The following is a 16,383-nucleotide window of genomic DNA, read 5'->3' on the forward strand; positions in this document are numbered from 1 at the left end:
TGTACTAAGAAAAAAAAAAAAAAAACCAAACCCATTGCCATTGTGTCGATTTTGAGTATAGTACAACGTTTAAGACGTTCATGGTCTCTCTCTCTTGATCTGCGTCTGGCCTTACCATACTTCATCCAAGGTGCGATAATTAAAACCTTTGAGGTATCTTACCGGTACCTGTCAGAATCTACTTGATGGCAACTTTTTTTTTTTTAATAACGCAACTCTATGAATATACTAAAAGCCACTGAAATATACAGTTTAAAGGGGCAATTTATGGTACATGAATATCTTAATAAAGCTGTTATTAAAAAGACAAAAAACAAAAACTAGTTCTAGAGTTGAGCTTCAGATTGATACTGAGCTGTCTGAAAGGCCTGGTACAAAAGGAGGAATCAGGGCCTACTCACAGGGAACCCCCGGAGGACAGCTGACTAATCCCTCTTAGGATTCCTTCCTGGCCACAGACAAAGGCTACTGACCACCTTGCATTTGCCTAACCCCAGCTGGAAAAAAAATGTAGTTCAGGGAATGGAGGAGTGGAGGAAGATAGGCGAGGTAGGAGGCAGCAACCGCTGGCAACAAGCCACTCCCACTCTCTGGGGGGATTTCTAATGGATCCACAAGACGCAGAGGCTTCCACAGGGATGCTCTGGCTCTGAGCACTGGGGGAAGAGATGGAAAGGAAGTGGAGAGATGACAGCCTCAAGCAGCACTCCCCTGATTGGGAGCAGGAAGACAGCCCAGCTTCTGTTTTAACATTCCAACACCCTGTTTTGAATCACGTCTTAATCATTTTAGCTCTGTTGGTCTCATTTCCCTAAGTAAACAGCAAGTTTCTCCCTTGGCCAGGACCACAAATGATATGACGTCTCCTTCCTGAACAGTGCTCAACTTAATGGCCACAAGTAAAGAGCTGCTGGTCATTGGCATGGACGTGCAGGGGGCCTCAGCCTTCAGAGCCCATTCACTGGAGCCCATTCATGACCATGGTTCTCATCCTCTCTGTAAATAGCACTTTGGTTTCCTTTAAGGGGAAACATCCTTCCCTCACACAGTCTATTTGCTTGGGCTGGAGCTAACCTGCTTCTCCACTCCTGCCATGCCAGGAGTGGGTCCTTGATCTACGTTAGCCAATCAGAGCTACAGAGGTGGGTGTATGGATGGGCATGTGACCCAGTTTGAGCCCATGAGATTCAAACCTGCAAGTTGTGCTGGAATTTGGGGAAAAGAAGGCCCCTTTTTTTTCAGCTGGGATTGCTAAGCAGGAGTAGTTACGGGGAGAAAGTCTGCTGAGGGATGCAGAAAGACAAAACCCTGAGAACCCTGCTTGAGCTCCTGGATCCAGCCAGACCTGAATCCCACCTATTCCTGGGTTTTTCAATTATTGTGATCCGATAAATTTCCTTTGTAGCTTAAGCACTCTGTGCTTCAAACTGAGAGTCCTGCTAATATAAGCTATTAATAATCTTCGGCTGTTGGAGAAGCACAGAGATTCAAAAAGAGCCATGGGCCTGCAGCCAGAGGCCACGCATTTTTGTTCTGATGAATACCTAGACTACACAACCTCCCCATGCCTCAGTTACTCTGTCTGTAAAATAAGCACACAGTCCTGCTCCGCTAGACCCCCTCTATTTCTCTGACTTCTAAATTTATAGCTGTAACCCAGACCTCTCTCTGGAGCTTCAGATCCACAAATCCAGCTGTCCTCTAGGCCTCTCCAATGGAGCTCATTTTCTTCTTCCTAAGCCTTTATGTCTTTCATTGTTCTTCCTCTTACTACATGGTACTTTGTGCTAGAAATTGTTAGTTGTCCTTCAATATCCACTCTTCCGTTCTTCCTCTCAGAGTAATCAAACAAAAAAAAAGCAAACCTGTTGCTGTCGAGTGTATTCCAACTCATGGCAACCCTATAGGACAGAGTAGAACTGCTCCATAGGGTTTCCAAGGGTGTAATCTTTACAGAAGGAGCCCTGGTAGCACAGTGCTTAAGTGCTCAGGTGCTAATTAAAAGGTCAGTGGTTTGAACCCACCAGCTGCTGTGCAGGAGAAAAGGCCTGGTGATCTGCTCCTGTAAAGATTACGACCTTGGAAACCCTATGGGGCAGTTCTACTCTGTCCTACAGGGTCACTACAAGTCGGAATCTACTTGACAGCAACGGGTTTAATCTTTACGAAAGCAAACTGTCACATCTTTCTTCCCTCGAGTGGCTGGTGGGTTTGAACCACCAACCTTTCAGTTAGCAGCCGAGCACTTAAACACTATGCAACATCAGTGCTCCTTCCACATGTACAATGGAGGCTAATTGGGCATCATGATCTCCTAGGTCCTTTAAATTCTGACCTTCTTGGTTCTGTAATTCTAGGAGAAGTGTTGAAACTCAGATGCCAACTGGGCCAGAAAGGTCGTGTAAATGGGTAAAACAGGCCAGGTAGGGGCTGTGATGGGTGAGAGAGGGTGAACCTCTTCTAATGACAGCTGTTGCTACTCAGCTCTGGTTGATTGTTGCCACCTGTGAATGCAGGGTTGCCAAATTTCCTAATTTTTCAAGAAGAGCTGGAAATCTTGATTGTTTTGGTCTGTGCAATCTCCTGATTTTTAAATGTTGGCGACAAATTCACATTTTTTCAAATACTCTGGGGCCAAACAAAAAATGTCTGTAGGCTAAATTTGGCCTGTGGCTGCCAGTAAGGAATTTCTGTTTTGATATTATTTTCCTTCCTTCCTTCATTTAACAAATATTTACTTGACACTCACTAAGCTGGAGGCACTGTTCTGTGCACTGGGGATAAAGCAATGAACAAAACAAGAAAAAGAAAATCCTTGTCTTCATGCTACTTACATTCTGGAGAACTGTCCCAATTCATTCATGCAACAAATATTTACTGAGCAATTCTGTCCCATGCACTGTGCTGGGTTGGGTAGATAAAAAATGCTCATGACCTCTGCCCTCATGGCACTTAAAGTCTAGAAGGGCCACACAATCAGTGCAAATTATAATATAAATGAAAAATAGAGTTATGGGAAGAGATGTAATGTAGATAGGGGTGGTGGTTAGGGAAGTCCTCATGGAGGAAGTTACATGACAACTGAAAAATAAGTAGGACTTGGTCTAGTAAAAGAACATTCTAGGTAACGACAGAAGCTTCCATTGCCTCCCACTCCATGTTTTACTAGGTGTCACCATTTTGTACGTGCTGAGGCTTTCTACTGTTAGCACTTGCGATTCTCTACCCTAGGGGTTTCTTGGAGCAGGTCAGAAATGCAGGGAAATAACACTCCTATAAGAAGCCCTCAATCTATGATGGAAAAAAACCTGTCGATAAATATTCCAGCTCCCTCACCCCTTGGGTGGGTCAACGTTGACTGTGTCCTACACAGTCTTCCAGAGGTTCCCACTGGGACTGAGCCCCACATGCTCATAGTAGTAATTGTTTATGCAACTTGTACTGGCTTCCTTCCCTTCCCTGTCTCACCTTCCACCTCTGCACCTGGTGCTTCCTGGGATCACCTCCCACATAAACTACCTGCACTTACTCCTTGTCCCAGGGTCTGCTTCTGGGAGAAACCCAGCAAAGAGAATAGTATGAACAAATACCCTGAGCTGGGAGAGAATATGGCAAGGTTCATGGACAGAAAGACTCAGGATGAACAGCAGGAGATGAGGCAGGGAGTGGGGCAGGAGCCAGCCCATGTAGGGCTTTGGGGGCTGAGGTTAGGGTTTGTCCATGTGGAAGCCACTGCTGATGTTTCAGCTGGAATGTAATAGGATTGGGCTTGTATTTTTGGATGACCCCTCTGGCTGCCGTTGGGGAGAATGGACTGTAGGAACAAGAGTGAAAGATGGGAGACCAGGTGGGAGGTTACAGAAGAGTTAAAGTGAAGATGGCTGGGATTAGGTGGCTGGGTTGGAGAGAGGTGAGTAGCAATTTGGAATGTCATGGGCCAGGTGACATAGGGCCCAGAGAGGTCCTCTGGGCTTTGTCCCTGTCTTGAGCTGTTGGGTACTGTTGAGTTGATTCCGACTCATAGTGACCCTATGTGGCTGAGTAGAACTGTCCTACAGGGTTTTCTAGGTACGGAAGCAGATCACCAGGTCTTTCTCTCATGGAGCCACTGGGTAGGTTTGAACCGCCAACCGTTTGGTTAGCAGTTGAGCACCTACCTGTTGCAGCACTAGGTGTCCTTCCTCATCTTGAAGGAGTTCACAATTTGGTTTAGGGGGTGGTGGTGAGACACTGATGCAAAAGTCATAACCAAGATTACTGGGCCCTACATGATCCATAAGAAGTCAGCTGTTGAACGGAGCTATAGAACATCAGAGTGGGATATCTCTAAGAAGAAGGAGAGTGAAGCGAAGCTTCTCAGGGGAGGTGACTTTACCAGGGTATTTAGGAGACCCACAAAACACAGTGGGCACCTTACTACCACAGTCCCTTTGGGACAGCCCAACTTTTTGCGGTGGCTGCCAAGCCCACTCTTGGGTGTTTTCAGCAGCCTGGCTTAAGCTGCGCACAGTCCAAAATCGCATGCTGGATTTCCCGCAGGCCCTGCTAGACATATTAACGGCATTCCTACATGGCGAGAGATTTCTACACTACCAACACCATTTTTATATTCTTTACAACATAATGGCAGACAATAAATCTATCTTGCTAATTACACACGCAGCTTGTTACAACCCCCATAAAAACACGAACAGCTGGAAAAGCCATGAGGTGATGTCAAATCATATTCCTGGTCTCCAAACAGAAACAGAAATATTTTCCAGTCACTGACGAGTCTCAAGGCTCCTACCCATGGGTAGAAGCGGCTGCCAGAAAGTCACCCTCCTTAATTCTTGAGATGACAATAGATTATCCTCTAAAGCACTGTCCCTCCATTCCCAGGTGTCTCCCCTAAAGAGATGGCCGATGTCTAGAGCATCCTTATGTGGTTGGTTGAGAAGCCCACAGGATGAATTCAAAGAATTGGTGAGGTTAGGGTTCTTAACTGTTGGACTCATTTTGGCATTATTAAGGCAGTTAAACATTTCTTCCATTTACCACTAATCAGCCGATAGCATACGCCCAGCATCCTAACTAGATGGCTCCTCGACTTAATCTGCTGATGCGTCTGCAAAGCTGTTGTTAAGATCAACCCTGGAGCTGACAAAGCCTCCCCCCGTCTTGGAAAAACGGAAGGAAAATTACATTCAGATGCCGGACACACTAAGATAAACAACAGGGAAGAAGAAAAGCACTTTACCTTGTTTTAAAGCTAGGATTACTGTTTTTGGCTGCAGTGTATTCTAGCCCTCTTAGCAGCGAAACAGCCGACTACGAGCTATGTCCTATCAGGTAGACATTGAACGCTTCATGTGTTGGAAGAAAAGGCATGGGAGACAATAGAAGGGGAGCTAATTAAATTTTCACATGTCAAAGGAACATTCCACCGGCGTCTTCAAACCCAGGCTGACCCAAAGGGGCAGTTTTTGTTGTATGAGCTACCTCATCCACTGCCCCCACAATCCTCAGAACAAGCTGGCTGGACTGACAAGCATGTTGGAAAAAAAAAAAAAAAAAGACAAAATAAATCCTTACCTTCCCATATCTGGATGCGAATGTCCCCGTGAGTAAGGAGTGAAAAATAATTATCGTTTCATCCAAGTCCCACACGAACACACGCTGTGACGAAAGAGAGGAAGAGGATGGAGACAAATGGGCTCACTCGCGTCTGACTTAACGTCTGCAGAAATTAATTCCCTTGGAGAAGAAAGAGGCCTTGAAAAACGCTATCTTTAAGCTGTTAAACACACAGCTCACTGACGTGTTGTTGAGTCCCCATCCAACCTCATCTGTGTAAAGCCTATCCTGATGGCCAATTTTGGGGCTCCTACCAACCACGTGGATGCCAAAACCAAGAAGCTGGCTCTTGCCTTATGCATAAAAGCTTCGAAATGGAGCTCAGTCCAAAAACAACCGTAAAAATCATAAAATTCATTTGACAAAATGAAATACTATCATTTCACACTTAGCCCACCCCTAGCCCAACTCTTTTTAACCATTTCTGTTTGAGGTGATTCAAGTGGTTACTTCCATAGCTCGTACTTTTACATGTCTACCTTTACTTCTTGATTTGCCAACTTTAGACGGTATTTTTTGACTGGGTGCTCTGAACGATGGGGATTTAGCTCATGGGAACCTCCTTCCAGTTTTCACATCTGTGAACTCCTCTGTTTCCAATTCCCTCACCTTAGGGCATTAGCTCTTGGCTAAAACAGTAAACCCGCTATGGGTTTTACTTTCCCCACTTGCTCCAGTATCTACCAGCTTTAGCTTTACTTTTCCATCACTAACATGGATAAACTTTGGTTTGTACGTTTGGTTTTGTAGCTCTAATTAAGTCTTCCATGCCCTCCATGTGTTCATTTAAAAGTTGATAAACAGTGAGGGGTATTTACATCTTGTGATTATTGTTCACTGCAGAGCCAAGAAACGTGCTAGGATTTCACTTCCTTCTCTGTGTGTCCAATGTCACACAGGGCTACTTTAAAGAGAATGTTCCTACCATCAAAGCCGCACGTATTTCCTTTCTTAACACTGATTATGATCATGCCATATTGGAGTTCATTCATATTTAAACCATGCCTTTCTGGCATAACTTTTTGTTTTTTGATGGAGTTCATTTGTTGCTTTTACCTTTTCTTGTTTGCAGTAACATATTTTTGCTAGAATCTCAAATTCAGCCACACCTTCTGTAGCATGGACTCTCTATTAGAGATGACCATCCTTGGTTACAAAACGCTCCAAAGTGGACTGATCTTTAGGCTTGCTGAATAGCTAGCATCCCAAGACTTCCTTTCACTACATTTCTGGGTTAGATCCACTGTTTCCTGGGACTCAACTCTGTCTCTTGGTTTTCTTCCTTGTTTTGCTTGAGTACATTCTTAAATTACTTCTTCTGAAAGGGTGCATGGAAAGTAATCTTTCTGAAAACTTGCACAGCTGATATCTTTATTTTGCTCTATAGTTTCTTCAGGTACAGAATTACAACTTCAAAATTATGTCTTCTAGATCTTTAGAAGAATTCATCCCCTATCTTCCAGTGTTCAGTGTCGCTGATGTGAAGTGTGATGCTTTGCTAGTCCTCAGTCCTCTGCAGGGTTTTTTTCCTTTCTCTAGGATCTTTTCTTTATACTTGGTATCCACAGTACCATGAGTATATATTTAGGTATGGTCTTTTTTTTTTTTTTTTTCATTTATACTGTTCAGTACTTGAGCATTTTCAATCCAATAACTTGTACCTTTCTATAGCTCTGAACACTTTTATTTTCTTATTTCTTTAAATAATTTCCTCTCATATTTTCCACTGTTCTTTCTTTCTAGAATTCCCAATTGCCAAATATTAGACCTTTTGGATTGATACACTGTCTCTCATCCTTAAAAAAAAAAAAAATTACCTATATTTTTGTCTTCCTGATCTATGTTCTGGGAGTTTTCTTAAACTTTCTCTTCCAACCCTTCTATTAAAGTTGTGACTCTTGCAGTCATTTAAAAATTTCCAGTAACTCCTTCTTTTTCTCTGAGTGTTCCTTTCTCAATAGTCTCTACTTCCTATTTTCCGGAATCAATATCTCCTTGAGTCTCTATGAGAAAACCAATAAGAATTTTTCTAAGTTCTGTTTCTTAAATTACCTCTCTCATCTATTCTATTTACTTACTTTGACTTTTATCCTTCATACGACTGGTTTTCCTGGTGATTATTTTTTTTTATTTCATTTTGTTGTTGAGAATATACTCGTAAGAGCATAGCCAACTCAACAATTTCTACATGTACAAGTCAGTGACATTGATTACGTTCTTCAAGTTGTATAGCCATTCTCACTCTGCTGAGCTGTTCCTCCTCCATTAACATAAACTCACTGCCCCCTCAGGTTCCTATCTAATCTTTACAGTTGCTGTTGTCACTTTGATCCCATAGAGATAGTTCTTAAAAGAGCATAATGCTCAAGGTGGATATTCTTTACTAAAACACCAAGCTAAATTATTGTTTGGTTTTAGGAAGACCTCAGGGGATATTTTTGGTTTAAGCTTTAAAGTGGTGATGATTGTTTTTAAGAACAAAGAACCTGATTTATTATATGTGTAGCTGGTGTGAGGAGGGGAGGCAAAGGCATCTGCTCAGTCTGCCATTTTGAATGGGCCACCTTTTTACACTTTCTGGAAGTCAATGACTATATTTACACTGGCATTTGCCATGCCTTTAAAAGTAAATTGCTGGGTGCTATCTAGAAGGAAAAAGTCAATTAGTATCCTAGGTCCTTTGTTGTTGTTGTTGGTTGCTGTCCAGTTGGCTCCGACTCATGGTGATCTTGTATATATCAGAAAGAAATGTTGCCTCGTTCCGTGCCATCTCAGTGATTGTTGTTATGTTTGAGTCCATTATTGTAGCTATTGTGTTAATCCATCTCATTGTGGGTTTTCCTCATTTTACCAAACATGATGTCCTTTTCTAGTGGCCGGTTTTTCCTGATGATGTGTCCAAAGTAAGTGAGTTGAAATTTTGCCATCCTTGCTTCTAAGGAACATTCTGGATGCATTTCTTCTCAGGCTGATTTGTTCATTCTTTTGGCAGTCCATGGTATATGCAATGAAGTCCTTGTGGTGCAATGGTTAAGAGCTTGGCTGCTAACCAAAAGGTCGGCAATTCGAATCCACCAGCTGCTCCTTGGAAACCCTATGGGGCAGTTGTACTCTGTCCTACACGGTTACTTTGAGTCAGAATCAACTCAATGGCAATGAGTTTGGTTTTTTGGTTTGGTATGTGCAATATTCTTTGTCAATACCACAGTTTGAACACATCAGTTCTTCTGGCTTCCTTTTTCATTATCAACTTTCACATGCATATGAGATAACTGAAAAAACTATGGCTTGGGTAAGATGCACCTTAGTCATCAAAGTGATATTTTTGCTTTTTAAAACTTTAAAGAAGTCTTTTGCAGCAGATTTGCCCAATGCAATACATCATTGGATTTCTTGATTGCTGCTTCCACGGACATTGATTGTTGATCTACAATCCTGTTGATTCAAAATTCTACTTGAATCAATGATCATGATTTTTTTTTGTTTAGTTATATTTATGTGTATGTACGTGCTGCATCATAACATTAGACATATTTCTTATTATGGGTTGTGGCCAAAAAAGTTTGGAAACTACTGCTTTCACATGACTGGCTTTCAGGCTTCAAATATTCTGAGTCCTAACTTATCTGAACTGACTGGGTTGGATCAGTTAAACTTAGAAATTTCAGTAATATACATACATATATTTTAAAATCAGCAAATAGTTTCAAATTTAGTGCAGGTTCCATTTATCTATTATATCCCCATCTGAAGAAGAGTATCTGCTCCCCTTTCCCACTTCCCACCACTTTGTCCCCTACCCTAGTCCTTAGTCTACAGGTGACCCTTCTTCCTAGCCCATGATGGTTTGGGCTAGGGTGAGCTTCCAAACCCAGTTGGGTCAGATGTATTTCCCAGGGAACTTAAAACTGGAAGCCTAGAAAGAAGTTCATTGTCTTTGGGTGGTTGTTGGTGGCCAAGTTTGGCCAGCTGATGTAAAGAACTGAGAAAGCCAGTCCACAGACAGAACGGGGGTGGGGATGGGGGGGGGGCGGGATGGAGATGGATAGAAAGAGAAGCCAACACTTTTCCAGGTCTTGGTTTCAAGTGGGGGCAAAGTTTAAGGCGGGGCTCAGGGGACAAGAGCTATGCCCAGTCACCAGGGAATGGGGGCACTGCAGACACTGCGATTTGGACATTCTAGCACCTTCACTGTGGCGTGGAGGGAGAGAAGGCATAAACACATTCCCTTGCCCCTGTCTACTTGCTGGTCCCGGGACCTTTCCAGCATACTGGGGTACCCCTGCCCTTGAGTTCTAAGGGAGTCCCTGTATCCTTAAAATAACTTCTGCTATTTCACTTAAGCTAGCTCATGTGGCTTCTGGCACCTGCAGTCAAAGGATTTTAACTAATACATGCTCAGAATTTTCCTCCTTTCCATTTTCCTACATAATTTCTCTCTCATGAGCTTCAGTCATTAGCAAAACTGCCAAAGACTTAAGAGGTGCGACCCTTGCAAGCCCTTTATGCTGACATTAAGCACAGAAGTGAAACACGGCTCACACCTTTTCAACGGTTCTTGCCCAGTGGTACTTACTCTGGAATTGAGAAGCAGATGTTTCCAGAATAATACCACCCCATAATCCCCAACTTCCATGCCACAAGCCCCCCTCTCATTCACAGCTTTATGGAAAAATGTCTTTCTGCCCCTACTGTCCTCTAGTATGGGTAGAAACTGTATTAGTTGACTTTAATTGTTCCTGAAATATTAATGTATGTGTTGCCTTCTCTGTTTTCCATAGCTCTGCAACCTCAAGCTGCTAGAAAAGCCTCAGGAATATGGCAGAGCAGAAAGCAAACCCAACCTGAGGCCAATCAATTTTCGTCCAGACTTTTGCAAAGGCCTAGACCAAGGCTTCGAACTGGTTCATTCCAAGATATTTCATACCTGCTAGGAAAACGGGAGCAGATAACAACCATAAACAATTGGTCTCACTGTACTGGTAATACTGGCTAAATATCAAATGCCCTGGTAGTGGGCCTTTGTTGTTTGGGCCCCTCTAGTATCCATCCCCAGGTCTTCTGCTAGAGCACCCAGGTTTTCTTTTCCCATTGCTTGCTGTCTTGGTGGGAATGTCAGTCAAAGGCAAGCAGAAGACTCAAGTCATGCCAACAGGATGTTCTCTCCTTGGTGCTAGAATCAAAAATGGTTCATTTGGCACCCTGAATTCCTCAGCACTGCCTTTGTTCCTATTCTTGCTAACCTGGTTTTATGACCTCCTCTCTATGTCCTTTCTTTCCAGTAAATTCCTTTTTGCTTGCTGTTGTTAGGTGCCGTGGAGTTGACTCCAACCCCTAGTGACCCTATGTATAGCAGAACAAAACACTCCCCGGCCCTGCGCCATCCTCACAATCGTTGCTATATTTGAGCAGCCATTGTGTCAATCCATCTTGTTGAGGGTTTTCCTATTTTTTGCTGACTCTTTCTTTTATCAAGCATGATGTCCTTCTCCAAGGACTGGTCCCTACTGATAACATGTCCAAAGAGCCTGAGACAAAGTCTTGCCATCCTTGCTTCTAAGGAGCATTCTGGCTGTACTTCTAAGACAGATTTGTTCATTTTTCTTGCAGTCCATGGTATACTCAATATTCTTTGCCAACAACATAATTCAAAGCCATCAATTCTTCTTCAGTGTTCTTTACTCATTGTCCGGCTTTCACATGCATATGTGGTGATTGAAAATACCATGGCACGGGTCACCTTAGTCCTCAAAGTGGCATCTTTGCCCAATGTAATATGTCGTTTGATTTCTGGCCTGCTGCTTCCATGGGTGTTGACTGCGGATCTAAGTAAAATGAAATCCCTGACAACTTCAATATTTTCTTCATTTATCATGAAGTTGCTTATTGGTCCAGTTGTGAGGATTTTTGTTTTTTTTGTGCTTGAGTAACCAGAATTGGTTTCTGTTGCTTGCAACCAAAGGACTGCAGCTAATATTCCAAGGTTCTCAGCTTCAACAAGGATTTTTACACCCAATGCATGGCATAGAAACCCCAGAACCTGGCCAGATTTTAACTGACCATCATAGGCTGTGACAATGAGGCAGGCAGCTGTGACTCGGAGAGACTGCAAATTAGAAGCTGTTTGTCTGTGACACCTGGATTCTCATGCAATTGTAGGAGGTGAGGGGCCCCTATAATGAGATGGGATTTCTTGATGGGACGGGGACTCACAGTAAAAATTATGCTAATTTTACAGAAATGATAAAAATTATATTTCTTAGCATATCTGAGCTTGTGGGCTGAGCTTTGTAGCTGCTACTTGAACTATAGAGGATTATGAATTAGGACGTGAAGAGGGTGCATTTGAATTTCCTGGCCCTGACCCAGGCTTTGTCAACACTAATCCATATACCCATGACCCACTTAAGCCAACAAATGACTGCCTTTTACAAAGAAGCACAAACTGATGGATTTGCCCATTCTTCTCCCCCCTCCCCCACCTGCCCCAATAGATAACAGTAGCATATATTGGTTTTTTGGCCATCCATCTTGCCTGTGGCCCCTCTGGCAGCTTCTCTCTTCCTCCGCCCATGTTGGCTTTTTTCTTTGTGTGTTTGTTTGGGAAAATGTTAGTGCCTGAAAAATAATCCTATGCTTGCTTTATTATGGAGCCCTGGTGGCACAATGGTTAAAAGCTCAGCTGCTAACCAAAAGGTCAGCAGTTTGAATCTACCAGCTGCTCCTTGGAAATCCTATGGGGCAGTTCTACTCTCCTATAAGGTCACTATGAGTTGGAACCAACTTGAAGGCAACAGGTTTGGTCTGGTTTTTGGTTACTTTGTTATAAACAGTAGAGCATCCCTTGAGAACAGTTCTCAGCCTAGGCTGCCCACGGGCTCAGCTGGGAGCTTTCACAGGACTGATGCCTGAGTCTCACCCTCTGATTTCATTTGCCTGGAGTGCAGCTTGAGAGCGAAGGCTTTTTAAAGCTCCCAGGAGATTCTAAGGTTTGGCCAGGTCTGAGAAACTCAGAATCATAGGAAAGCATGAAAACTCATTTGAGCTAGCCTCTTGCCTCCAGGTGGATAAATATCTAAGCCATATTAGAATTTCCAGGGAAACTTTTAAGACTATCTCTCCTTTCCTCCAAATGTATGTTCAATGGGTGGAGATGGGGCCTGAGCATCTGTGTTTTTAAAAAGCAGCCCGGGTGGTTGTAATATGTAGCCAGGGTTAAGCATCACTCTTGACCAATAGAAAAGTCACTGGCCTGTTATCTTCTTTACCAGGGGCTCTCAGTGTGAGGTCCCCAACCCAACAGCATCACCTGGGAACTTGCTAGAAATGCAAATTCTCAGGCCCCACCCCAGACCTACTGAATCAGAAACCCTGGGGGTGAGTCCCAGCCATCTGTGGTTTTCACAAGCCCTCCAGGTGATTCTGAGGCTGTTCACATTTGAGAACTACTGTTTTTCACTACCTCTGGGGGTCATCTTTTCCTGGCCTGGTCAGTCCACACTGCTTCCTGAAGTCCGACCTAATTCTCCCCTACTTCACCTTCAGGCACTCTTGTCTCTGGTACTGCGCTTTGTGAACCCAAAGGACAACTCTCCCCGTGTGTTTGGAGATCACTCTGTCCCTCCACCTCCTGTTCAGACCACAGATGGACACTACACTGACCAAGTAAAAAAGAGGCTGCTGGGAGTTACCTCGATCTCGTTGTCCCCAGCAGGGGAGGGGTCGCTGTTCCGCTTGGAGCGGCCTCGGAGCTTCCCGTCAGAGGCCCGGTGGGGCCTGTCTGCGTCTCCCTCTTTTGCCGGCGTGGACGGTCCATTATGTGTGCTATATTCACCTGGTGTAAGAAAGGGGATGGTGGACATATCAGAAGCTTGCTGGTGTCTCCTCCCAGGAAACACCACAGCAACACCATCTAATTCCAACGTGGTACTGTTGTTAGCTGCCGTTGAGTTGATTCCAACTCACGGCAACCCCATGTGTGCAGAGCGGAACTACTCCATAGGGTTTTCATTTCAAGGCTGTGACCTTTGGAAGCAGACTGCCAAGACTTTCTTCCAAGGCACCTCTGGGTAGGTTTGAACCACCAACCTTTCAGTTAGTAGTCGAGTGCATAACCATTTGCACCACCCAGGGACTCCAAAGTAGGTCCCAAAGGCAGTACTTACAGATCCAGCACCTTGGACATCCCTTAAATTTCACATTCATAATCATTCATTCATTCAACAGGTATTTATTGAGTAGGTGCCGTTCCAGGTGCTGAGAATATGTCCTGGTCTATGAAGCACTTAAATTCTAGCAAGAAGAGTGACACGAAACAAATAAACAAGCAAATACATAGTATTGTCAGGTGGGGACATGGGTTACAGGGAAATAAGAAATCAGAGTGAGGGGAAGCAGGGAGCGCTGGGACTGCTAATATATATGGGGGTGGTCAGGGAAGGCCTTGTGAGTCAGAGGACATTGGAGCAGAGATCCGAAGGAAGTGAGAGAGGAGCTGTGTGGGGATCTAGATTACAGTGAATATAGCTTTGTGTTTACAATTCTATACACATCTTAAAACCTGAGAACCCCTAGACTAACAGAAGGAAGAAAATAGATATCTATAGGTAACTCAAACTCTCCTATCTTTTAAGAGACCCTGTGGTATGGATTGAACTGTGTCTGCTAAAAAGATATACTGAAATTCTAATCCCAGGTACCATTTTTTTTTTTCAGTTATGGTAAATGTGTATGTAACAAAACATGTGCCATTTCACCATTCTTTAATTGTACAATTTAGGGCCATATGTTCATCATGTTGTGCCCAGGTACTTGGTTTGGAAATAGGGTCTGTCTTAGGCTGGGTTCTCTAGAGAAGCAAAACCAGTAAGCATATATATATGTATATGTGTATATATATATGCATTTACATATATATATACACATATGTATATATTTATCTCAAGATAATATATTTTATATATTTATCTCAAGGAAGTAGCTCTTGCAGTTGTAGAGGCTGGAAAGTCCCAAGTCTGTGGGTCAGACCTCAGGCTGGAGGCTTCTCTTGACTCATGTAGCTGCGGAGGCTGACGAACCCAAGATTGGCAGGTCAGACAGCGGGCTGATGGCTCACAGGCTGCAAAGCTGGTGAGTCCCAAGACTGGCAGGCAATGCAGCAGGCAGCTGGCTCAAGTCTCAAGAACCGTAAGTCAGATGATGATGACCCGGATGCAGGATCCAGAGCAAGCAAGCTTTGCCAGGACACCCATATATATATATATATTGGATGCAGGCCACACCCCTAAGGAAATGCTCCTTACAACTGACTAGCTGATCACATCAGATCAAATCATGGAGGATGACTACATCATTACACAACTGGCAAATTACATCATTACATAACTGCCAAACCACATCACTACATGACTGCCAATCCACTGAGACTATGTCTCAGCCAAGTTGACACACAACTTTTAACCATCACAGAGTCTTTGAAGATGTTATTAGTTAAGTCAATATGAGGACGTACAGAGTGGGGACTAGTGTCTTTACAAAAGAGGAGAAGAGGCACAGACAGGGACTCAGAGGGAAAAAGACTATGCGACGACAGGGGCGGAGATTGAAGTGATCCATCTACAAGCAAGGAACACCAAAGAATGCCAGAAACCACCAGAAGCTGGAAGAAGCAAGGGAAGATCTTCCCCTACAGCCTTCAGATAGAACACAGACCTGCTGACATCTTGATTTCAGGCTTCTAAGCCTTCCGAACTGTGAGACAATAAAAAAAAAAAAAAATTTTTTTTTTTTTTAAGCCACTCAAGAGTTCCTTCTGACATCATTTTGGTCTTTTCTTTCTTTCCTGTCTTTATAAATGGCCTCTTGCTTTCTTTATGTATGATATCCTTGATGTCATTTCACAACTCATCCAGTTTTCAGTCAGTTGTATTCAATGGGTCAAATCTATTCTTGAGATGGTCTCTAAATTCAGGTGGGATATACTCAAGGGCATACTTTGGCTCTTGTGGGCTTGTTCTCATTTTCTTCAGTTTCATCCTGAACTTGCATATGAGCAACTGATGGTCTGTCTATTCTGTAGTTAGCCCCTGGCCTTGTTCTGAGTGATGATGTTGAGCTTCTCCATTGTCTCTTTCCACAGATCTAGTCGATTTGATTTCTGTGTATTCCATCTGGTGAGGTCCACGTATACAGTCACCATTTGTTTTGGTGAAAAAGGTATTTGCAATGAAGAAGTTGTCGGTCTTGCAAAATTCTCTCATGGGATCGTGGTGTCGTTTCTATCACCAAGGCCATATTTTCCAACTACCAATCCTTCTCCTTTGTTTCCAACTTTTGCATTCTAGTCACCAGTAATTATCAGTGCATCTTGACTGCATGTTTGATCAATTTCAGACTGCAGAAATTGGTAAAAATCTTCAATTTCTTCATCTTTGGCCTTATTGGTTGGAACATAAATTTGAATAATAATCATACTAACTGGTCTTCCTTGTAGTTGTATGGATATTATCCTATCATTGACAGTGTTTAACTTCAGGATAGATCTTGAAATGTTCATTTCGACGATGAATTCGACCCCATTCCCCTTCAATTTGTCATTCCTGGGATAGCAGACTGTATGATTCTCTGATTCAAAATGGCCAATACCAGTCCATTTCAGCTCACTAATGTCTAGGATATAGATCTTTATGTGTTCCATTTAATTTTTGATGTCTTCCAATTTTCCTAGATTCATACTTTGTACATCCCACATTCTGATTATTAATGGAT

The 16,383-nt window shown here is 43.2% G+C and overlaps 1 protein-coding gene across 6 annotated transcripts in view; it reads right to left on the bottom strand.

Moving 5' to 3' along the window:
* The window catches only part of EYA2 (EYA transcriptional coactivator and phosphatase 2), a 290,014-nt gene that overhangs the window by 83,237 nt on the left and 190,394 nt on the right, over positions 1-16,383 (bottom strand). For all 6 annotated transcript variants that reach the window (XM_049869949.1, XM_049869950.1, XM_049869947.1 and 3 more), the window contains 2 exons: positions 13,308-13,450; positions 5,575-5,658 (listed from right to left, as the gene is read on the bottom strand). In XM_049869949.1, the coding sequence (XP_049725906.1) occupies positions 5,575-5,658; positions 13,308-13,450 (227 nt within the window). The remainder of the gene's footprint in view (positions 1-5,574; positions 5,659-13,307; positions 13,451-16,383) is intronic.

This window comes from Elephas maximus, chromosome 25 (assembly GCF_024166365.1).
Source record: "Elephas maximus indicus isolate mEleMax1 chromosome 25, mEleMax1 primary haplotype, whole genome shotgun sequence".
NCBI lineage: Eukaryota > Metazoa > Chordata > Mammalia > Proboscidea > Elephantidae > Elephas > Elephas maximus.